The sequence below is a fragment of the Orcinus orca genome, chromosome 5, assembly GCF_937001465.1.
Source record: "Orcinus orca chromosome 5, mOrcOrc1.1, whole genome shotgun sequence".
In the NCBI taxonomy this organism is placed as follows: domain Eukaryota; kingdom Metazoa; phylum Chordata; class Mammalia; order Artiodactyla; family Delphinidae; genus Orcinus; species Orcinus orca.
In genome coordinates, this window is record NC_064563.1 from 74,571,309 (window position 1) to 74,596,192 (window position 24,884).

The 24,884-nt window shown below is 37.3% G+C and overlaps 1 protein-coding gene across 6 annotated transcripts in view; it reads left to right on the top strand.

Annotated features, from left to right (window-relative positions):
• The window catches only part of OPA1 (OPA1 mitochondrial dynamin like GTPase), a 96,754-nt gene extending 78,506 nt beyond the window's left edge, over nucleotides 1-18,248 (top strand). For all 6 annotated transcript variants that reach the window (XM_012536361.3, XM_033403720.2, XM_033403719.2 and 3 more), the window contains 2 exons: nucleotides 11,652-11,726; nucleotides 13,763-18,248. In XM_012536361.3, coding sequence (XP_012391815.1) covers nucleotides 11,652-11,716 — 65 coding nt within the window. In that variant the 3' untranslated portion in view covers nucleotides 11,717-11,726; nucleotides 13,763-18,248. The remainder of the gene's footprint in view (nucleotides 1-11,651; nucleotides 11,727-13,762) is intronic.
• Nucleotides 18,249-24,884: the final 6,636 nt, after the last annotated feature.

A 24,884-nucleotide genomic window follows, 5' to 3' on the forward strand; every position in this document is an offset into this window, starting at 1 on the left:
AGTAATTGGTTATCATCGTATCATCCTTTGTGGTTGGGGATTCACTTTGAATTCTTCCTGTTTCTAGTAACTGCCCCTCCTGGATCTGTCACCTGTGAATGAATTGAAATCTTTCTTGAACTGGTGAAGTTTTCACACTTGTGCAGCCCATTAAAGATAATAGATTTTCTCTGCTTCGTCGGTACCTACTGTGTATGGAATTAGTCCATTTTAATTTCTCTTAGAAGAACTTTTTCAGTCTGTTCCTTAGTTTTAATCTTTTGAGTTAGATCTTTTTTCTGGGCCAAGGAATTCAGGTCTTTTTTTAGTCTCTCCTTTTATTGGTACCACTTCATATTCTGTGTCATGTGTACCTGTCTTCACCCAGTACAACTACCAGAATTTTAGGTGTTTTTGTTTTAATCTTTTTTATCACAAAACTAGTGCATATGCATTGTATAAAGTTAGAAGATATAGATGGCAGAAGTTTTTAAACTATTACCACTGCCGAGATATAACCACTGTAACATTGTATTCTAACAAAATTTTTAATGGGATCTTAGGGACATAATTTCTGTTACACTTCTGGAACACATTTTTCATGAAGAAATCTTGGGCTGGCTTCCTCTTATACCCCAAATCTTCAGTTTGTTGTCATTGCTCCTATTTCTGGTTTCTCATCTATCAGAGTAGGCTCAATTTCTCTTCCTTTTCTTCATACAAACTTATTTCAAAAAGATTCCCTGAGAGGAATAAGCAGCATTAGTAAAAATAAAACCTATGGTACCCATTGCTTTAAATAGGTCAGGGATTCCAGAGGCTATATAGTAACAAAACATGTACTAAAAATCACTCTGCTTTTAAAGTTAATCTCCACCTGTATTCAGGACCCTGGCACTTCCTATATGTACTTGTACCTTCATTATGTCTCTCTTTCTTCAAAGATGCTGAAATCATTCCTATCTTAAAATTACTAGATTGATTCTTCTGTGCACTCCAGCTGCTTTTGATCATGATTCTCTTTTACACAGGAAAACTTATTTTCCCTTAATAAATTTATTTATTTATTTTTGGCTGCGTTGGGTCTTTGTTGCTGCGCACAGGCTTTTCTCTAGTTGCAGCGAGTGGATGCTACTCTTCGTTGCAGTGCGTGGGCTTCTCATTGTGGTGGCTTCTCTTGTTGCGCAGCAGGGACTCTAGGCGTGCAGGCTTCAGTAGTTGTGGCACACGGGCTCAGTAGTTATGGCTCGCAGTCTCTAGAGCGCAGGCTCAGTAGTTGTGGCGCATGGGCGTAGTTGCTCCACGGCATGTGGGATCTTCCTGGACCAGGGATCGAACCCATGTCACCTGCGTTGGCAGGTGGATTCTTAACCACTGCACCACCTGGGAAGTCTACAGGAAAACTTTTGAATGTTTGGCTGCTGCCTCTACTTTAAACCGTCCACTCTCTTCTTAACTTTGTAATCTTTTATTCTCACTTCTACTGAGATTGCTGACAATCAGGAAAGCAATGAGCCAGGCAAGCATTAGGAATAGAAAGTATTCTCATGTAACTGCATCATTTGGTACTTTGGAATCCAAATTAAATCCTGTTTGGAACTCATTATGTGCTTTAAATTTGTATAGAGCTTTGCACTTTACACCATGTGTTGTGTTTTTCTTCTAAAGGCATATAAGGCTTGTAAGTTATTATCCCCATTGTTCAGATGGGGAAGTTGATGTTCACTAAGGGAAATGATTTAGCCAGTTACATAAATATTTATGGCAAAGCTGGGGCTAACAACATGTGTCAGAGATAGTATCTTTTTAGATTTGTTTTGGGATTCTGTTCATTTTTAGTCTGGGTTTGTGCTAGTGGTGACTGTAGATAACCAAGTTCATATAGTTTGGCTTCCTTTTTTATATTATTTTCAATGTGTTATTTTTAGAGCCTACTCTCCTAGTTCAACTAATCATTAACTCGAGAACAATGAGTTTGTCTCCTAAAGAAATGTGTAATGGTTTCATTCTGCAAAAAAGATAACCCAGGCTTATCCATCTATGCATTCTTATTGCTATTTCAATTTTATTTCTTTTCTGTAGAAAAAAAGAAATTGTGATTTATAATTTAAAGGTGATTTTCTAAATTACTGAATGCATGAAATTAATTCTGAAGCTGCATTTATGTCTTTGAGCCTTATTCTGCCTTATGGAACCAATATCAGTAATGATATCAATTTATAGGGTTATAGTGAGAAATAACGGAAAACATGAAATCAGCCTAAAAAAACACAAATGCCTATTAGTTCTCCTTGTGTTAAGATTAATAATACTTTGTCCTTATGTGGCATCTTATTTAAGAGATATAATTGGGGCTTCCCTGGTGGCGCAGTGGTTGAGAGTCCGCCTGCCGATGCAGGGGACACGGGTTCGTGCCCCAGTCTGGGAAGATCCCACATGCCGCGGAGCCATGGCCGCTGAGCCTGCATGTCCGGAGCCTGTGCTCCGCAACGGGAGAGGCCACAACAGTGAAAGGCCTGCGTACCAGAAAAAAAAAAAAAGAGAGAGAGATATAATTGTATTCCATTTTTGTTTTTCATCTCACTTAATTCATAACTTTATTAAAGTCTGCAATTTTTAATTCCATACTTTTTTCTATAAACTTTCAGTTTGGCTCATAAATCAGAATTACATTCTCCCTTCTTGTATTATTTTCTTTTACTTTTAAAATTACATTAATGAGCTGACTGTTTAAGAATCATTCTCATGATTCATTCATCTGTTACACCTCCTTTTTAAAATTTCAGCACTGAAGGTCTTTTGACAAACCAATATTTATAACAGTTTGACAGCAGGATGAGGAACAGCGTTTGTCTTTGTAACAGCTTGAAGAAAGACCCTTTCCAGGACCCAGTCATGCAGTTACAATCTTGACCTCTTTCTTATGCTGGGAACATACATACAGCGGCACCTCCCATGTGTTTTCTTGTCCCATTGACTGTCCATTCACTTCCCATCTGTTTTGCAGTCTTAAAGGAACAGAAAGGGCCCTCTTCTTATAAATCTGTCTTTTCAGGTGATAAATGATGTCCTGTCTCTTTAAGGGCTGCCTGGGTGGTTTTCCTTCTCTTAAAATGTTTCAATTTCCCTCCTAACAAAATTCAGAGTAAAATATGCTTTTAAGAAGAGGAAAATAGAAAAGAAAAAAAATGATGAATTATTTTAAAACCTTAATTGTTTGGGACTGAATATTTTACTGGTCATTATGCTGACGCTTTTTTAGCTTTCCCGATTACTTACCTATATCATAGTTTTTAAATTGTAGTGATATTTAGGTTTTTTTATGGGGAGAAAAAGAAATGTATTCATTTTGAAATAGCGTATTTACTTAAACTTTTTTGAGAAAAAAATGTATCATTAATGAGTTACCACATAAAATAACTTAAATATTTTTTCATCATAATATGAGTTGATAGATGTAATGAATATGGAATATTTTATGTACTGGATACAGAATAAAATAATTCACAGGAGACAATTATAACCTTACGGTAGAATCTATCTAACATTCACATTTAAAAAGACGATCATGAATCCCATAAAACTGTATGATTTTTTTCTTTTGCTGAAAATAATGACTTTAAGTATAGATTTTTATATCATTGAGTTTTCCGAGAATTGAGCAGAAATAAAAATAATTTATTTTTTTCTCTCATGTAGGGATTATTCATAGAAGGTTAAATGTGACAAATATTGTCCTCCCAAAATGTTCTTAAATTACTGATTTAAAAAGTATTACCAGTATAACAAGATTATTTTTAGAATATTATAGTATATTATATGAATCGGCTACCTAGTGGTATATCTTCTGCAAACTAGCTTGTTAGTTTAATTCCCTGCCTTATTCCCCAGACATTTTGAGGCAGCTTGTAAAGATCTACCCTGTGCAAAAAGTAAAAATACTTGAGTGGAAAAATTGGGTGGAAGGGAAGAGAAAATCCAGGCGAGTGAAATAATGTGAAATTTGGGATAAGATTGGTGCTCAAGGGTTCTGCGTACTTTGCTATGAGCAAGCTGCATATCTGGCCCTGAGCTTCCTAGTAGTGTTACCGAACTGAACTCTGGTCCACTCGCCCTGTGCACAACAAAGCCAATCAACTGACACTGGGCTGTGGTGAAGGAAAGTACAGCATTTATTGTAGGACCCCAAGCAAGAGCAGGCAGCTCGTGCTCAAAAGACCTGAACTCCGTGCTGGCTTTCAGGAACGGTTTTTAAAGGCAACCATTAAGTGTGAAGTTCACAGGGTGCCTGATGAGCTCGTGGACATTCCTCTGATTGGCTGGTGGTGAGGTAACAGGATGATGTTTAGGGAATCTCAGTCATCAACTTTCCAGTTCCAAGAAGTCTGGGGTCTGCTTGCTTGCCGACAGCATGTAGTCACCTTCCTCCACTGGGTGTGGCGTCTTAGTTTCCACAGAACAACAAGATATGCGTCAGATTGTCATCTGCATCCCTTCAAGAGGAACTCGGAGTCCTGTGACTCTGTTCTAATCGTTAACTGCTTGAGTCTGCTCTTTGGAACTCAGGGAAGGTCAAACACGAAACAGGGGACCTGGAGGGCCTTGTACCTGGGGAATGCTCCGTGAGGTCCTGCTCGGTTTCAGTCCCCTCTTTTCTTTGCTATTTCTCAATCTTCAGGGGGACAGGGACGGGACAAGAAAAGGGATAAAGTTTCGGGTAGCAAGGTTAATCATAAGCCCTGCAGGGGAACTTCGTTTTAGGGGGAGTTGGTTTCAGTAGCTGATGCAAAATGGAAAACAGAGTTGATTACATGATTTATGGTAGCTCTCAGACAACAGCACAGCAGTTGCTTAGTTGAAGCATAGATATACCTGGTACACACACCTGAGAGAAAAGTCACTAGTCCTCATAAGAGGAACACTGAGTTATATGATATACTGAATCAAATGACTGCACATAATCATGAATTTCATGGGGCTCTTTATTGTAACGTTCCTCAGTGTAGGCCAGTAACAAGCAATTCTGGACAAAATCAGAATGATGCCATCTAAATAAATAGCTATTTGGTTTGGCTTATCTAAAGATGAAATATATAGCATCTAGAGAAATAGATGAATTATATATCCCCCATACAATTTTCCATAAATGTGATTTCTTCTTGCAACTGAGCCTTTTAATAAGTATCAGGTAGCAGAGAAAGTTCAAGATTTTACACTGATTGACACTGACAAGCACCTGGAATGGTGTGACTGTTGGTTAAGGGCAGGTCCATAAGAATTAATAGCTGAGATGAAATTAGGGTTGCCATCTATTTATGAAAGCTTAAGGGCCTAACCAACATAAAGGCCTGGGTATAACGCTACTCTTTGTTCATCCATACTGAAGTCTTTTGGAGAATAGGCTTCAAAATTCAAGAAAGTATTTTTTAAGAGGTTTTGATTAGCCAGAAAGGAGCCTGGTAGAAATGCTCAGTTAAAGTTGTTTTTAAAATTTAGGCTGAATTTATTCACAAGTCACTTTGAGTTGTTTATACATTCAGCAGACATAAATTATAATTTACTTCACAGACTTTATTATGGCAGCTTTCTTTCTAAATCATATTGTTTTGGGGTCTGAAATAGCAAATTTTTAAAATAATCATCTTTAATGTTTGGATTAAGTATTGGTTAAGTCAGATCACTCACCAATAAATAAATGAATGAGCAATGAATGAATATTCATGGGCATCTATTACATAGCAAGTGCTGTAGCACTTGCTGAGTGATTTTAAATGACAGGCTTTTTTGTAAGTAGGTAATTCATACAAACAGTCACACGTTGATTCCTGGGGGAAGAAAAACAGTATAAAACTGATCTTTCTAAAATGAATTCTGTAACCCTATGAGAATAATATTATCACTTGTGGTTGCATTTTTTACTAGGAGCTTAACATCAAATAAAAAGATACTAAAGAACAAAGAAAAGACCATTTACAAGTTTTAAAAGGTACAATTAAAACATGATCAGTTAGAATAGTACATTTCAGTCCTAAATTTTAAAGTAATATGGGCTTTTTTTAGACTGATTCCCTCATTTTAGAGATAAAGAAACTAGCACCGTGATTTGTCTACGGTTGTAAGATTAAAGGCAAAACCAGGACTAGAAACTTAGTTCCCCTGATCACGTTATCGTATACCTGTTAATACATTATGTTCTCATCTTGATAAAAAGTCATATGAAATAACTACTCCATTGATTGTTAGGGGCATTAGACCAGGGATTCCTAACATTTTTTTTTCATCAAACACTCCTTTCATTATTGTATACTCTTGTGAAGTCCATGTTTTATAACATTTGTCTACAATGCACATAGTTTTAGTTTGAAACATAAAATTGCAATTATATCTTTAATCAGCCTAAATAACTAATTGTTACAAGAGTAGATGTAATTCTGGCCCAAACAAAGATATCCATTTGAACTTTGGAAACAATGGAAATAACCCAGAGAACTCTATTTCCACCTCACAGACTCCTGGAAGTCTGGGACCCCACCCAGCTTTACAATTACTGTCCAAGTCTCAAACAGCTTTCCAGGACATAGGAAACGATGCCTCCTTCTTCTCTAACAAGCAAAAGTATACTGTTTGTCTTCATTAATGAGTCTGTTTAAAAATAATCATACCTTTGTAGGGAAAGGTATTTGTAGGGAAAAAACACTACGGGGCCAAGATTCAGAAGATAAGTGTTAGATTTAGCTGTACATCTTTGACTCTGTATCTCTTTGACTCTTCCTTTCAACTGTAAGAGGTGTACATCTTTTCTTGTGCCAAGTCTAAGATTTCGACTGTAGTTTTGAGACTCTTGAATCTGGTCTATTATTCACTTTTTTTTGTTGTTGATTTTCTTTGCTTGTTTCCCTAGATGATTCCTTTAGATACTGAATTTCTAAAGAGCACTTACAGTGTAATTGTCTAATGAAAAGCAAGCCTGTTTAGGAGCAACATATATAACATAATAAGAAGTGTTCCTTCTTTTAGTGAACAGCTTTTTATAGCAAAATCTCACCTACAAGGTGTCCTCAAGCTTGGTACAAAATGTGTATGCAGTATGTTATGAAGCAGTTCTGTAAAGGTACATTTGGATCTTTGGATGTGTGGTTTGTTTAAAATGCACTGCATTAGTAAGTTTGCAGCTCGTTTCTTTATGCTTTCTCTAAAAAGATCAAAAGCTGTAAAAGGTTTATTTCAGTTCATGTGGTAGTGTTTTGTGTGTGATTCTTTGTTCCTGTTCTAAACTGTTATTAACCACTGAAGTGAACCTTCTCCCGGGTTTGGCCTTTTGGTATTCACAGTGTATTCAAATCCTAATTACAGATTAGTCTATATTTGAGACTTTTAGAGCAAGTATCAGAAGTCTCAAAAAAAAAAATGAGAGTAGCAGTATCATTTCATGTGGAGATAAAGAGACCCAAAACATGAATGAGTGTCAAGTCATCCGAAGAAAAGAAAAAAGAGAAGGAACTTCATTCACTGAGACTGACGGTTTATGAGTTGGGGATTATGGGAATATTCATGACTCAATCAAGAAGCACAATGAATTGATGTTTGAAATTGTTCATCTTTTAAGTAAACATTGGACAAATGGAAAGTAGACTCAGTATTCACTACATGGGGAATTGGCTATTTCAGTGTAACAAAAATAGCAGTTTGTTAATCCCTTCCTGAGTTGGTTTAGTTTATCAAGTAAATCACAAATTTATAAGAATTCTTTAACTATATAAATATTTATTGCAAATATTTAATAGAAAAAGGAGTTTGCTCTATAATTAGCCATGCTAATATATACACATTTTTCTGTGGGAAAGTAAGTTCTAATGGTGAAAAAATTAAATACCATAATATTTGGGGATTTGAAAACACTGTAATAGTGAAACATTAATTTGGAAGGATCAGAAAGTGTTAAGTGTTAGTTGCTAACATTCCAATTTGATTTTTACACATAACTCAGTTTTCTGTGCAGCCAGGAGGCATAGTTGGTATACAAGACCGTGCTGGAACCTTACATCAGAATTTAAAATGAATGAATTCAAGTATGGAAAATAATGCTGCTATATTATTTGTAATATAGCTTCCTTGCAAAGCATGAAATCATGCTTGTGTGTGCTTGTGTAGTCAGCATATTTTAGCCTTCTTAAGGTGCAATAATTAAGTTGTCCCTCACCCCACCCCCCATTCCCCCCCCCCGCCCCCACAAAATGCTATTGTGTTCTAAGATCTGAGTATTCTCTGTTCCTTGGTGCTTTATGTGGTTCAGGTGATCCACCAGCTTTCCTTGATCTTCATTGTCAGTGTATACCCTGCCTCCTGTTCTCAGACTTGCTCTAGCTCTTGTGATCCTGGCATAACATCCAGGAAGCATGTTAAGTGCTTTTTTTTCCCTTCTTGATAACCTACAGCCCTCATTTTCCATGCCATACTTTTGGGAACTTCATTTATCAAATATTTATTGAGCATATATAGCGAGTCAGACATTGTTGTAGACACTGAAGATGCTAAACGTTTTTGGGCCAGTTTCCTACTCTTATATTGTTCTCCAAGGGTCTCTCCAAGTGTGTATAGATCTAGTCTCCTCAAGAGGTAATAATATTCATCTGAGTATGGTAGCACAGTATACATTTTTTAGACATTTCTAGGCACAGAACTACTTAGGAGGTGCTCAGTAACTATCTCACTCCCTAATTTTTATCAAAACGTCTTATCTTACATAAAAGGTAAAACTTTCACCAAATACATTTGAAATAATAGCATTTGTTTTGTTACCATTTAGAGTCTGCATATGGTAGCAGATCTAGTATGTGTTTCTTAACTGGAGGAGTGTGGACAAGGCTAACTCTCCAGGCTTAATGTCCTCATCTTTGGCAGTGAAACCTGCTGGGTTGTATGAGGACCAAGTGAAATGTGGGATCTGACATCACGCAAAACATAGTAGACACTTACAGACTTAGAGAGAGGTAGAAAGTAAGCAAGGAATTCTTCTCAAAGGCAAGGTATAATGTGTGTCCCCATGTCACTCCATTAAGTACATTGTATAAGTGAAGGAATGAATGAAGAAATGTGTTTTTCAATTTAGTATTAAAAGGATACATTTATCACAACTATTCTTTTTTCTTTTAACATTTACTTCCATCCTCTTCTCTCCTCTCCCCGCATTACTTCCTAGTAACTTACTAATGTTTTTTGTGTCATTCTTGAGGTTTCAGTACAGTGTCCTGATATTCCGATTGTAAAATATTTTGTATAAAAGCTTTTTAAAGGGAAATTTGGTAATTTTTTATTCTGTGGTTTTCATATTTAAATTAATTAGTTTTTTTTAACTTTCATTTATATAAAACATCACTTATCTCTAATTTTAGAAGAATTTGAATTTGATTCAGATTCCACAGTTAGGCACATGCATCAGAGTGGCTCTTGGCTTCTTTCAATACAAATAGATCTTGCTCTGAACAGTGTCTTGTGAGGGATGCTACTGTATCACTCACTCACAGATAGTCTGTCCAGCTGAACATAGAGGTCATTGACAGGGCAAAAGGATGGGTAGAGCTGGCCGTTCAGCTGCCTGATTGTACTCTGATCATGGAGCAGATAGAATGATCTCCTTTCTTCATACAGCAGTACAGTTTTCCCAAGTAGAAATAGTTCTCAGTCTAATGTTAGAGAGCTGCTAAGGCTCTGAACACTTGGTTTAGATTTCCATGTTTTGTGCTATTTAAGCTAGATGAATTTTTAAAGACCCCATCCATTTCCAAAATTTTGAGACAGTTTAGAAAACTTTTTTCCACCTGTTTCCCAACCCCCTTTAAAAATCCTTCAACTGATGACCTACAGTATCTGGAATTCTCTAAATGTTCAATGAAGAAAATAGGTGAACTCTTTCTAAGCAACTACATGAAATAATTTTTAAAATAAGGAATGTGGCCTTATTTTGAGAAAGGAAGTATGTTTACTGGTTTGACTGCTAGTTTAAAAACAAAAAAAAACAAAACAGACTACCAGAAGGTACAAACTAAACTTCCAAGAGTTTAATTTTTTATATATAAGGAGTTACTCCTGCCTTTGTGATAACTAAAATCATATTTTCTCAGTAAATAATTTGATTAAAACAATAGGGGATCCCCCTCCCCTGGCTTTTTTTGGTGTGTGTTAGTCTCGGTCTAATATCAAGAATTAGAAGTGCTGAATTACTGGAAAAAGAAGATGAAGACATTACATTCTTTATATGCAACCCTGGTAGGCTGTGTTGAGTTCCTGCAATGCTAATAAGAATTTACAAAAAGGATAGTTCTTTTTATTGGCTACTCATCACAAATGCTGTCTCACTGTTAAAAAGGGATACTTGTATCTTCAATTGCAGATTATTTATTTTTAAATGATACAATTTGTATCTTTTAAAAGATAGAAATGTTGTAAATCAACTATACTTCAATTTTTTAAAAAATCTGAAAAAGAATATAAACATCATGAGAGTGAGAATATTGTCTTATTCAGGCTTTGCACTATGCAGCCATTCAGTGACTGCCAACAAATAAAGTATGCATGAAGTTCTGGGCGGGGGGAAATATAAATGTTGACTATTAATACCTCTTACATGTTTTTTTCTCTAAGATATAAAGTAGAATGCTTTGCAGTTTTGCCTCTAGATCACCAGCTTTGAACCAGTCATTTCACTTTAATTGATAATTCTCACCAACATGTTAAATTGTGTTAACAGGACAAAAATATTTGTTACCATGCTTACTATAACCTGTATTTTAAAATGGGAGCTGCATGATTAGGTTAGTGAAGTAGAATAAATCATGACTTCTGTTTTTAATATTAAGAGATAGGCGTGTGTCCTGTGAATAGTTTACATTTTGAAGGAAATTTTTATATTTCAGAGAGAAATTGTAGATTTTATTTGAACATCTATAAACATGAAAACCTAAAATCAAATAAAATAAATCTGTCATCAGTGGTTCTGGTGTTTTTAAACTTTCCTTTCCTCATTCACAGCAAGCAAAGTACGTTTTTATTTTTTAAAGTGTTATTTCCTTTTTCACGTTTGTTGAAAATATTTTGTACAATTTCTTTTGCCGTTCAATTTTAGGACATTTTGACATATAAAGGGTACATTTTAATGTCATATTGGTTGATCTTTGTAACTCTTCCCATTACTTCATACTTAGAAAGTCATTTCCCAGTTGAAGGCCAGTTATATACTCACCTGTATTCTCTTCTAATTTTAAAAAATGGTTTCATTATTGTATATTTTCCTCTGTTCCAGATAATGCTAACTGTGAGTCCTTGGTTAGACTCCAGAGAATCTGACAACTCCTTAAAATTCTATACATAATGGTATATTTATCTATAATTGCATTTTTCTGTGTAAGGATCCACAGCTTGTATTAAATCCTCAAAGGTATCTGTCACAAACCCCCACCCACGCTCCTCCCCTTCCAAAAATTTAGAAGCTCTTGCTATTACATAATCTGTTCGAACTTTATTTGGCTATAAGATGGAGTGTGGTGCTAAGGTAGTTTTCCCCCCTTTTCCCAAGTCGTTAAAGTATCCCAAACCATTTATCTTCTATGATTTGTGATGCCTTTGAAAAATAAATTTGTTTTTAACTAATTTATTATCTCTTTTTATCTCCACAGAGAAAGTTAGAGAAATTCAAGAAAAACTTGATGCTTTTATTGAAGCTCTTCATCAGGAGAAATAAATTGTAATAAGTGAGTAAAAAACCTCTTACTGCATTGGTAATGACTAAACACAAAATTTATATTTTAGACTTATTTTAATAATCATTCTATTTAACTATATCCAACTTGTTCCTTAATAATAATCTTAATGTAATTAAATAATTTAAAAAGGAGGAATTTCTGAAACTAGATTCTAAATTTTGTATGTATGATGTTCCTTTGAATAACTTGATTGCCTTGTGGCTAGACTAAAAATATCCTCGAACTCTTTTAACAGAAGAAAGGTCAATAAAGCTAAGATATTTCGTAGTGTGCAGGTGGCTCATAGAGTTTCTGTATGTGAAGAATTGAGCTTTAGCTCTCATTGTTTTATTTCTCATTGTTCATATTCAATGGATAATTGTGTATATGTTCACTTGCAAAGCTTTTTATTTGTCTTGACTAAAAATTTTAACAATTGTTCTTAATCTTATTCTCAACGTTTAAAAACGTTTAAATAAACCATTTTTCAATTTAAAGTAACTTAGATAGCTGTAGAATTTAGGACTCTTCTGAATATATGGGCTCTTGTTTAATTCTGTAGTCTGGCATTATAAGCAGTTCCCAATAAAGTATTGTATATTGGAAGACTTCTCTTAATAGCAGAGTTAATTGTTAATTATTGCTGAAGAATTATAATTAGTAAGTCTTTTATAGAAGAAGTTGAGAAAGGGAAAATGCTATAATTAAGACCTTATCATTAATTTGAAATATTTAATTACTCACTTTATCTGTGAGCCTTACACTATAGGCAGCCTGCAACACAGTCAGAAGTGAAAGTAGAAATGTGAAAGATTCATTCTCTCCCTAGATGCATTCTGTTCAGAAAAGGCCCTTAAATCAGACTACCTACTTACTTGTAGTGTAGGGGCGATATATTTGAGAAAGCAAGCTAGAAAGGGAAGCACAGCTCAGACCAACATCATTCAGAACAGTATACCAGCAATGAATGAGAGAGGAAGGAGTTAAAAGCTTTAGAGTAATGCTTTGTTACTTTGTTTGTCTCCTGCATAAGTTAAGACTGGTGTATGGGTGTATACAAAAATATATCTAGAAACTAAATATCAATCATCTTTAACTCAGACCAAACATAATTCAGTGTTTTTAAGTGTCTGTGTTTGTAAATGTTTTATACAACTTCAATGTATGAAAATTTTCTTTTAAAACCATAAAGTGTTACGATGTCTTCCTCATCATCATAATTACTATCAGTAGTTAACGTTAGGAACATTTTGAGAGTCTTCTGGATTGGGAGATTCTCTTCATAAGTACCAGTTTACTTGATGTCTTTGTTTATACATATGGTTTTTTGGGGAAAAATTCACAGAAACCCCATTAAAAATATAAGGTATGTTTCTGTCTTTTCAATGAAATAAGGTAGCCCACAGCCAACCAGTGTTTTACGGAACAGTCATTGGCACTTCCCTAAGCTGGTCAGTGTGACATCTGGAGTTACTGTTGCTGCTGGGAACATGCCTTTTCCTGCCAGAGTGTCTGCCTCAGTTGCAGGCCAGGGCAGTCCTATGAGGCCAGCTGTGTACAGGAAAATTGTCCCAACTTTCTTTGTTCCCTACTTGTCTCTACTCTCTATGCCACGAACTGTTACATATATCTGTGAATTGGACAGATGATCTATTTTGTATCCTGCAAATCCATTTAAAAGAATAAATCTGGTAAAATTGTAGCCTTGCTTCATTCTGACCATTTAATAAAAGTTACCAAGCATCTTAAAGAATACTTCCGCAATGACAGTTTTAAGATGCATGGAGTTACTCAGCCTGATCATTTTCAGTAACCAATTCTGATACTTGCTGAAGATGAAGTCCAATATTTGATTCATACATCATGTTTGATAAAAAATATTTTATATTCTGGTGGTGGATATTTTAAATTTAATAAAACTAGCAAACTTAGGCAGTTAAACTTCAACATTTTTATGATCATGCAGTAGTAAAATTTACTTAGAAATTTTACATTTGTCTCCCTAGACCTAAATTTATCAATGAAAATTCTGTTTATTTTTACAGACCTCCTACTCATAATATAATCACCTCTGCACACATCTGAAGAAAGAAAACTCCAGAGCCTTTTGTCCTGCCTTTTTTTTCTTCTGCTATTCCACCTTTCTAAACATAAAATAAAGTCATGGAATAAAAATAATTTATGCGTGTTAGAGGCACTTTAACCATCAGCTGCCTTTTCAATGGGAAAGCAGTGGAAATGGCATTAACATTGTATTTTTTTGTATTAAAGTGACAAATTGGGATAATTTAACTTGGTGTGGCCAGTAGGCTCAGTCCTTGAAGATGAGAAGCTCGCTGTCCTGCTTGTTGTCTGATTTGTAGTGGCACTAGTTCAACTAACTCATTAGCTGATGTTACTCCATGTCAGTTTCTTTTCCAGGAAAAGAATGCTAGGTGTTTTGAAATAAAACTGATGGCAATTTTCTAAAGGCTATCAATTGTGTATAAATTGATGGTAACCTGCTGAGTTGTTGTCTGTATCTGTAATGTTCTATATCCAGAAACTATTTGACCATGATAATTCAGTTTATATTCATCTCATGAAAGAAAACGAGTTAACAGAAAAACCCCTCAAATAGGTTAATTTGTATTACAATTCCGTGTACATTCAGTGAAAGATTTCAACCCTTCATTGACAGCTTAGAAGTTGCCGTAGAAGCTAAGTGAGTAGCAGCTTACCTATTTGATTCAGTTGATGTTTTTGTACTCTCTCTACCCATTTGAAATTCACTCATTTTGGATGTTGTATACTTGAGCTAGGCTTTCTTGTTAACAGTGTTTTTTTTACCATTTGACAGAGCTGTTGGTTTGTGACATAGGATAGGAAAGATTAAGAATAATCAATTGACTAATTTCATTTAGACTAATTTCAACTATTGTCAAACATTTCAGCTAGGCCTCAGGAAGAAAGCCTTCTTTCATAAGACTGTATTTTAAATAGAAATTATTTCAACAATTAGAATAGTGTTGACCATCCACCTCTTCACGGAATGTTTAAAGAAAAATATAAAGTTTAATTCATTGCAGTTCAATTACAATAATATCCTCACATCATTTTCATTTTTTATATAATTTTTTTTATTGGCTAAAGGACTTTAAAGCAAAGAAATAGGCCATTTTTTACTTTAAATGTCTATCTCATTTAACTCTGCTCTTTACTGCCATTTCATTAAGCCTTTATTCTAATAAAAATGCCCATTGTGTGACAGTTTTTATTTTACAGTTTACTTAATTTTACAGTTTTCTTGAAATTATGTTTTGGTAACAGTTCCCTTGCCACCTCACATTTTTTTTTTTTAATTTAACATCTACATTCTTTATTGTGATCTCTATCAAGATCTGACACTTAATATGGAAGGTTAAAGTATACCACAAAATATTTCCGGAATTGAGAATTCAGGAAATATTTGTTTTAAACTGGTTGGTAAGAAAAGTAGATCCAGTTTTAAGCAGCTAGTAGCAGTATACTTTATTTGGGAGCTGAGCAGTCAACGACGTTTCTGTATCCTTCAGACCTAGGGATAGTGGGTGAATGGAAAGGGAGTAGAGCTCCCCGGTGTTCTGTGCAAAGGTTAGGAAATGACCTTACCGGTTAACTACCTCTAACCAGTGTTGGCCAGTGGGTAAACACCCTCATGGAAGCAAACATCATGCAATGATTAATTAATATTTTTGCAGTTGTAAAACAGAACCACTTTATAACTACAAATCTATTTCTAAAGAAAAAAAGAAATAGGACCGTGTTTATTTCTGTGAGCTATGGATAGGGAAGAATGCCCTCAGCTGTATTTCTACAGATTGCCCCCAAGCAAAAAGGCTGATGTTAAGTCAGTACTACTATTGCATCTCTTTGTATAAATTTAAGAAAGGTGTGGGGGAGGGAGGATGGATGTCTCCATTTCTTTGAGATCAGTATTTGTAATTTAAATATATAAATAGATAATAAAAATATTATTTAAAATCCCACATTAGAGTCCAGATATTCCCCGTCCTCCTCAGTAATACAACTTCTTTCATGGATTATACATTTTTTTCCTTTATGGCTAGTCTCACACTAAGCATGCTTCCCTCCCCGCCCAAAAGCCAGGTATTTATTAAATGCAGATGTTATTAAAAGAAAAAAATAAAATTCAGATTCTCAACAGTAAACCCTGTGTATTGTGTCTGTAGTTCAGAACTTACAAATGATTCAGATACCAACAAATCACTATACAGAAGTATACAAATTTAACAAATAAAAACAAATTCAATATACAGAAGTTAAATTCTAACCAGACCAGGAATCGTTTGTTTTTCATGTCAGAATTTGCAAAGAATAGAATGAACAAAGCTCTGCATGGAAGACTGAACAACTGTAAATAGATTATATCTAAAGTTTACTCGTCTGGGTATCAATTTAAAAAATCAAACTGTGTAGGCAAATCATGACAGGAAACAAGCGGTTCTTGCAGCTTCACGGTTGAATTATAGTTCAGCTGAGCTTTAGTTATAGGCGGAGCAATCAGCCTTTCTTAGCGGCTTAATTATATTCTCTTTTCTTTGTATTATCCCCTCTTTCCAGGCTTTACTCCAGCAGACTCCTTCCCACAAATTATTTAGCCTCCAGATGCAAATGAATAGTGTAAAAATAAGTAGGGCACATTGCAGAGAGTGGTGTTTCCTGACCTTATAATTTGGGAATTTTACACATGGATAAGATTCAGAGTGTAGGTTTAAAAGGTAAATCCCTTAACTAGTTAATAATTTTATTTTTTATTTATTTTGGAGGTATTTATCTGCTAAAAAATTATAATGGTGTTTTAGTTTACCAATAAAGGGGATCAAAGTAATTGTTTTTTAAATTTCAGTTCTCTAAGCTGGTATATGCTACAGTTTCAGGAACTTTAGCAGTATAGAAATGTGCTCATAAATATGCTTACCTTTTGAATAATCATGGCTTTGTGTTTGAATATTTAAAACTTAACCTTGTTTTTACTTGGCGCACTATGAATGAACTCGTATTATTTTTAAAAACCTTCACACTATATGTAGATATTACTGCAATTTATGTTTTGCCTGTGCTTGATCTAAGGTCATTTGTGTAGATGAGTAATTAAAGATACTGAAATCATGTTATAATTCTCTTATTGGAGAACAGTTTTTAAGTTGTCTCTGTTTTAACGAGGGAGAGAGAGAGAAACCTGTGCACCTAGGGAAATAATTTGACGTCACAGTATAACCAAATGCATGGTCTCACAAGCCTCTTAAATGTAGCTCTTTTTTGAATGCTTGAATTTCACATGCCTCCCATTGCACAGTTGCAATTTACGGTCTAACAATGCTCTTTTTCATGTCTTGATACTTTGCAATACGTTTTGGTATTTTCTTTGGTAAAATATATTTTTTAAATGTTTTTAATTGCATTTTGCTGCCATGGCCACCATTTTCTTTCTTTTTTTACATTTATTTATTTTTGGCTGCATTGTGTCTTCGTTGCTGCACGTGGGCTTTCTCTAGTTGTGGCGAGCAGGGGCTGCTTTTCATCGCGGTGCGCGGTCTTCCCATTATGGTGGCTTCTGTTGTTGTGGAGCACAGGCTCTAGGCGCAAGGGCTTCAGTAGTTGTGGCTCGTGGGCTCTAGAGCACAGGCTCAGTAGTTGTGGCGCACGGGCTTCGTTGCTCTGCAGCATGTGGGATCTTCCCGGACCAGGGATCGAACCCCTGTCTTCTGCAGATTCTTAACCACTGCACCCCCAGGGAAGTCCATGGCCACCATTTTCATTAATGATGCTAACATGTTCAGTCATGTATGAGGATTACTAACAAGTCATCGTTAAGTCTTAGAACTGGAAGGAACCTTAAAGATCACTTAATTCCATCTACCACCTGATTATGAGCTCCCATTTTTTATTTTATAATTCTTCCCAGAACTTTGCTCATAAATGATGCTTATTAAAGATTTGGTGATCATTAGATGTGTAAAATGAGGCAGAGCATGGGTGTGTCTTCTCCAGGATTCATGTGGTTGGCTAAAATCAAAACCAGGAAAAGACTGTAAAGTCATGATTGCTTCCATAAGTGGTAGACAATAGCTGGAGTGTGGTATATCTCTGGTGAATAGGTGTCAAGACAATCTTTGACTTCCTTTAGAAGGTTTATGAGGAAGAACATATTTCAGTCATATGAGCAGTTATTTCACTTGTCAGCGTTAACAGACCAATCCTAGTTTGAGGCCCCCAAACTGGTTGCATTTTAAATTGTTTTCATCCTTTGTGCACTTCAAGTTCAAAATCTTCATGGGTCAAGAAAGTTTGAAGAATTTACTTCCTGAAGATTTAATAGGGTAATTTATGTGTTTTCTTCTAATACTTTCAGCTGAAGAATTAATATCTTTGTCCAAGTGAAGTAGCTACCATGTGCTTGTAAATAATACAGATGCATTATTTAATTATATTACAAAATGTGTTTTAAAATAATAATTATTGTTTCAATAAAATTTAAACAATAAAATACCCAATTTGTGATAACTAAGTCATAATTTCTGCACATATTAGACTAAGCTGATAGATGTAGAAAACTTAAAAGAGTTAAGACAGGTACTCCAAAAGTTGTCAAAGGTTGCAAAGCAGAACAGTGCCAGGACAGTTTAAATATGAGTGATCTTTAGCCCGAAGAAGACAGTTTTATAAAATAAGGGTAAGAAAAACATACATCATAAGGCATTGGGTTAAATATGTATCTTGAAATGAGAGTTGTTACCAGCTTGACAATGAGAGAGTGTATATGATCGCCCTCTGAAAACCTTCTTGTGTGTTTTGTTTGCATTCTATAGGATCAGTGTTAAGGTTCATTTGGGGTCAGGTCACTGATGGGGGTAACTATAGCTTTTAAATGTTTTTAATCAGTTCCTTATTCTTTGTGGTAAAGGATTCTTATTATTTGTTTTGTTTTTAACTAATTAACCCAGGTGTAGCCTGGTTCCTATCCAAGTATTTGAGAAAATGCAAAAAGTCTTTAAAAAATATATATATATATAGGCCATAGACCTCACTGAAGATCCAGTGAAACTGTCAGCAGCCTCCACAGAGGCATATCTTATGGTTGTGTTAATACAAGTTTCACTCCTTAGAGTTCAAAGCAGAATGTCCATTCTGCTACTTACTCTTGAAGTAACTAAATCATAGCAACAACATGGAAATTAGAATTTTATCCACTTGTCAAAAAATATGTTCATGGTGTACGTGATCTAACACTTGCCAGAAGCTTGTGAGACCTCTAACATTTGTGAGAAAGTATGTAGGGAATAGGTTAACTCCATCTTCTTGCTTTGATAAAGTTTATCTGAGAATTAGGCCAAATCATCAGAAAGCAGTACTACATGGACTACTTACCTTTACCGACTTCTTAATTTATCTAGTATTATGCCCTTGGCTTTTGCAGACAAATACTGTATGATGCACCTATTTGACAAAATACACAGTAGCTTTTGCAGTAGTAAAATCTAATGACATGTTTCTGTTATCACTTAAGTTCTTTAAAGTAAGGAGTACTAGATAATTCAGTGCCAGCAAAGTTTCCCACTACAGACAAACGCATATGGTGCTTCCCTTCTGTCAGAGAGAACTCAAGACTTTACCTGTTTCTTTGCTTCAGCTACCAGGAAATACTGAAATTAATATACCTCTTCAGGGATGAACCTATCCATTTCTCTCACGCTCCCTTAGTTTGTGTTCCATTTTTGTTTTTATCTCTCTTTTCCATACATCTTAACACAGAAGTCGTCATGAGTCATTAACGAAATGCCATACTTACTATTTCTCCATTAAAAACTGTATTTGTCTAGAGGGCTTAAGTCAAAAGTCCTCACACTTGCAGCCAATGATGCTCCAAGTGGTACACAACCAATTCCTCTGATCACAGGAGTTTTGACCTGCTCCGTTTCCGACCTGAGCCGCGTCACCCCTCCTTAGGCAACCTGGTGGTCCCCCACTCCCGGGAGGTCACCATACAGATGCCGAACTTAGTGCAGACACCCGATTGGCACAGCACACTACAGCGCGGAACTCATGGGATCAAGCGATCCTCCTGCCCGCAGCCTCCCAAGTAGCTGGGACTACAGGCACGCGCCACCACACCTGGCTCACAGCCAATCCCTCTGGGTGCCGAATGTATATCATTTTTGTCTACCATCAACGTATATGTAGTGAAAACCAGGAGTCACCTATACCTTAACACAGCACAGCACAGCACACGCCCAGTAATGACGGTGAACCCGCCTCCCCACCGCCATGAGCAGCGCTAATGCGAGGGGGCGGTGTTTGATGTGTTTTGGGAGAAAAGGTGCACAGCCATTGCAGGGGTGGCAGCACACCCTGAGTAAGAGCCTGTATAAAGGTCTTAGCGGGACTCAGGACACAGTGTGCTGTCGCTGGCCATGAGCCTTTGGGGAATCTATCTAGAGACCCCCCTGAAACCTTTTTAATGGTCAGTATCCTATCTTGCCAAGGATTAATCCTGTGAAACGTTTTTGACTTTCCTTTTAAATTTTGAAGAAAAGAACTGAAATCTAGAGCAAAGGAGCCAGTATGTCTTATGTTATGCATCCGTTATCATGGGCAGTATTATTTCCATTTTTGTAGATGAGAAAATAAGCTCAGAAAAGTTAAATAACCAAGGTCATTCCAGTGACTAGCAGAGTCTAAATTGGAAAACAAATCTGGTTACAAGCCTATGCACTTTCTAAAACGTGCTCTCTCTCAAATATACTTTTAGGAAAATGAATTTATTTATAAAATTATGAGTATATTAGGGCACTGATACACCTAGAAAGTGCAAGTTGAGCTAACTTTACAGAAATGCCCTAGGATGGTTTTCCCTAATTATATGAGACTTCTGTTGCACCACAAGAATAGAAACCCCTGCAGAGATGGTTTCCTACCGGGCCCTGGGGGACAAGGTGATACTGAGATTAAGGAGTTTTTAATCTCAGGTCTACTCCAGACCTTAGGAGTGAAAATGAATACTCTGCAATTTTCCCTTAACATGTTAATCATGTTAATTTTCCCATTTTACCTCTACAGATTCTCTGATCCTTTTTGAGTTAGCCCAACTGTTAAGATGCAGAATTATTTTTACCCCAGTTTTCAAAACCTTGATTGAATATTTTATTTTCCCCAATTTTGACTGCCTTTTGATTTCTAATAAATTTAGCACTTGAAAGGAAAGCTACTAACAGAAGCCTTTACAATCTCTAAGTTTATTTTCAGGAATATCATTTATATTCTTTATTTAATTTTCTTGCCCTGAGAGTTTCTAGGGCAATGCCCAGGACCATTAGCATAGGAATAGGTAATAAATACTTCCCTGCCGACATTCTCGTGAGTTCCTCTAGTCCAGTATCAGATCCCCCCTAGTATGAGTGCCTAGTTGAATATCCCTGCCCTCTGCTGCTTCTGCCGTACCGAAGGCTCTCAGCAAGAGCACGAAGCCACGCCCATTTTCATACATTCAGATTTCTCTTTTTAAATATCTGAGACACTTACATTCTTACTAATTATACTAATTGCTAAATCAGGATCCTGAGACTGTGGGCCCATTCACGTCAAAAGCACTATGTTTTGTCACCGTAGCGGTGGACGGGGCATTAGGATCTCGTTCTCTGGGACAGGCGCCCGGGTTGGTGTGGTTCGCCAGCTGTGTACCCTATGATTGGCTGGGCTTTTGATGTGCAGATACTACAAGTTGGTCACCAACTTGTGTACAATGGGCCTGTTCTGGTTCATGTGAAAATCAACATCCTTTTTTTGTGTTCCCGGGTGACAGGATGCTACAATACTATTAGCATTTGCAAAGAGTGCGCTCTGTCCAAGGGTGTAACCACAGATCGTGTGCTGCTCAGTTTGTGTTTCTCTATTATGTGAGAGACACAAAGAAGCTGAAGGCTGGCAAAGGCCTGTCAGATCTTGTAATGTAGCGCTCGACCCCCAAACTCCACTTGGCCTCCGAGGGTCTCTTGTTCCCGGTCCCACCCCTTCCCCTGAATGGGCTCTGAGGTAGGTAAATGAATTCAGGGGCCTGGTAGGCGGGGGATTCCTTTCTGACCTCATTCCTGTACCATTTGTTTGTGGGCTTGTAGGGGGAGAGGAGGACATTTTGGAATCCTTTGTGTCAAATAATTTTTTTGCAGGTTGGGGAGTTAATGGTAACTTTGTCTGAAGCCACTGGAGCAGAAAGCCTCCACGGCCGAGGCGTGGCATGCTCACCCTCAAAACTACAAGATGAGAATGTGGAAATAAGGAAATTTCCATGGCAGATGGATACACGGCACGTCTGCATGTTCAGCATCTGGTGGTGGGCAGCTTCCATCTTCCCGTATGAGACAGAGCACTTCTTCCTTTAAAAATAGCTTCCTCTTTCTGAGTTACCATGGCTTTTATACCGATGCCTATAGTTTGGATAATCTTTTGTGTTACCAGTTATATGTATGTATGTGTGTATGTATATATATATATATATATATATATATATATATATATACTGAAACATTTTTAAAACCTTCTACCACCTAGCTAACTGTACAGAGTATGGTGTGATTTCTAGAGGAGTTGTATCATTTTTTTACCCTTGGACTTGCTTTGCTTATCTAGAAAGTGAATTATAGTTTTAGAACAATGATAGCTCTTGTTTTGTTATTAAAAAAAGAAAGAAAGAAAGAAAGAAAGGAGACCCAGAGAGAAGAAGCAATTTGTTCAATTAGTGGTCGAGCTAGAACCCTTGCCTCCTGACTCCCAAGGGAAGTATTGCTTCTGTTCCATGAAGATTTAAATCAGGGGCCACAAATGTAATGCCTCGGTCATTTGTGTTTTTTCTGTTTTGTTTTGGTTTTTTTTGTGGTACGCGGGCCTCTCACTGTTGTGGCCTCTCCCGTTGAGGAGCACAGGCTCCGGACGCGCAGGCTCAGCGGCCATGGCTCACGGGCCCAGCCACTCCGCGGCATGTGGGATCTTCCCAGACCGGGGCACGAACCCATGTCCCCTGCATCGGCAGGTGGATTCTCAACCACTGCGCCACCAGGGAAGCCCATGCCTCAGTCATTTGTAAAAGAAGTTGGGGATCCGGATAATCATGAAACCTCCTGCCTTTTAAATATTAGCAGCTGATTTTAAGAATCTTTTAAACAGTGTGTGAGTCCGACAGAAACATCTGTAACACACTGCCCACCCATGGGTCACCGTTTGAAACCTGATTTAAACGGTAACTTTCTTCTCACCTCTGGCCTCCATGGATTTGAGTGACAGTATTACTAGGGCTTCTGCAAATAATATGATTTCTGCTCATTCTTAGAGATGCATAGATTTTTAGCTTCATTTATATACCTAGAGCTCTAGCTTCACTAATGATGAGGCTGGACTGAAGGGAAAATTTTACCGTACGTAAACTCTGGCTCAGAGAGGCTGCCTGAAGTTCCGAGGCTGGCTTGTTGGCCAAGTCTTTCTGGGATTCCAGGAAGGTTTGAGTGCAGAGCCTGGAACAAAGGGCAGGTATTGGATGGGCTGGCCGTGTGCTAACAGCCTTTTCCCTCACCTCCTCAACTCTCCTGCCTTGGCGGTTCCTTTGCATGTTGTGAGCTGCTTGGCAAAACTGGGGGTATGTTCATAAAGGGAGAACTGGATGCCCTACTTCCGGCACATCGGGCAAGTCCTTGCTAAGGGAAAACCCCAATTGAATGAGATGCACGTACTTACATAAGTCTTTTGCTCTAAACATCAAAGTTTTTCAAGTTCTGAAGGTCACCCTGGTGAACCTCAGCCGGGGAAAATGGCACTTGTCATGCTAGTTTTTCATAGTTTAAGTGAATTCTGAGTATTCAGAGCACATTTATTATTTTTTTTAATGTATTTATTTTTTTTTGTGGTACGCGGGCCTCTCACTGCCGTGGCCTCTCCCGCCGTGGAGCACAGGCTCCAGACGCGCAGGCTCAGCGGCCATGGCTCACGGGCCCAGCCGCTCCGCGGCATGTGGGATCCTCCCGGACCGGGGCACGAACCCGTGTCCCCTGCATCGGCAGGCGGACTCTCAACCACTGCGCCACCAGGGAAGCCCCCAGAGCACATTTGTTTTTAAGGTTTATTGAGGAGGAGGTAGCCCAGAATTTTGGTAATTATTTTGTATTTGTGGTGCAGCTTGAATAAAATAAGCTCACTAACTAAAGGGTGCTTTTTTCAAAAAGGAGAGTCTATTGTGTAGTGTGTGTGTGTGTTTATCCTGGATTTGTAACCAAGAATTCATCGCTGTTTCCAGAAAAAGAAGTCTAGTTGGAGAAACTCTCAGGAGGAAGACCACTGCTGAGAAGGGCAAGGCCCTGACAAGCACACACATACAGGGTTTGAAACCTATGTGTTTTATCTACAGGAGAGCAAAGGCAGAGCACAGGCCATGAAGCCAAAGGGCCATGCTTCTAATCATGCTCTGCGTTCATGTGATGAGTGACCTTATCAGAGCCCCTTCCTCTTCCAGGATGGTCCCAAAGTTCCTACCACTGATTAAACTTGGCATCTAAAGATGTTCTCCCAACACCGAGGAAAAGTGTCTCCTGGTCCAAGTAAGTCAAGCAGGACACTTTCCAGATTACGTTCTCTTTTAAGTGAAAGGCATCATATTTGCCTCCAAACCGGGTACAAGGTGTTTCTCTCCTAAATCCTTCTAAATAATGATACCAACATTTATTGAGTGCTTATTATGTGTCAGGCACTGTTGTAAGCACTTAACCTGTGTGTTGGTTTCCACAACCCTGAGAGGTAGGTACTGGTATTTTCCCCTTTTACAGATGGAAAAAAAAAAATGACATCTCTGAGTTGTTCAAGCTGTCAGTCTACTTAGCTTGCAAGTGGCAAAGCTGGGATTTCCACCCTGGCACTCTGTCCCCTCGTCGGTGCACTTAACCACTGCACGGTGCTGTAAACTGTTTCTCTACTGGAAATAGCCTGCATTGCTTATTAGTAGGAAGCCTGAGGAAGAATTTGCTGTCGGCAAAGGACGTCAGAGAAGTTTGAGAGGTTGTGACTTCAGAAGGCTGGCATCTGGGAGCTGTAGATAAGAGAGTTCCAGCCCCCTCGGGAATGTTTGCAGATAGAATATTTTTCTGTTTC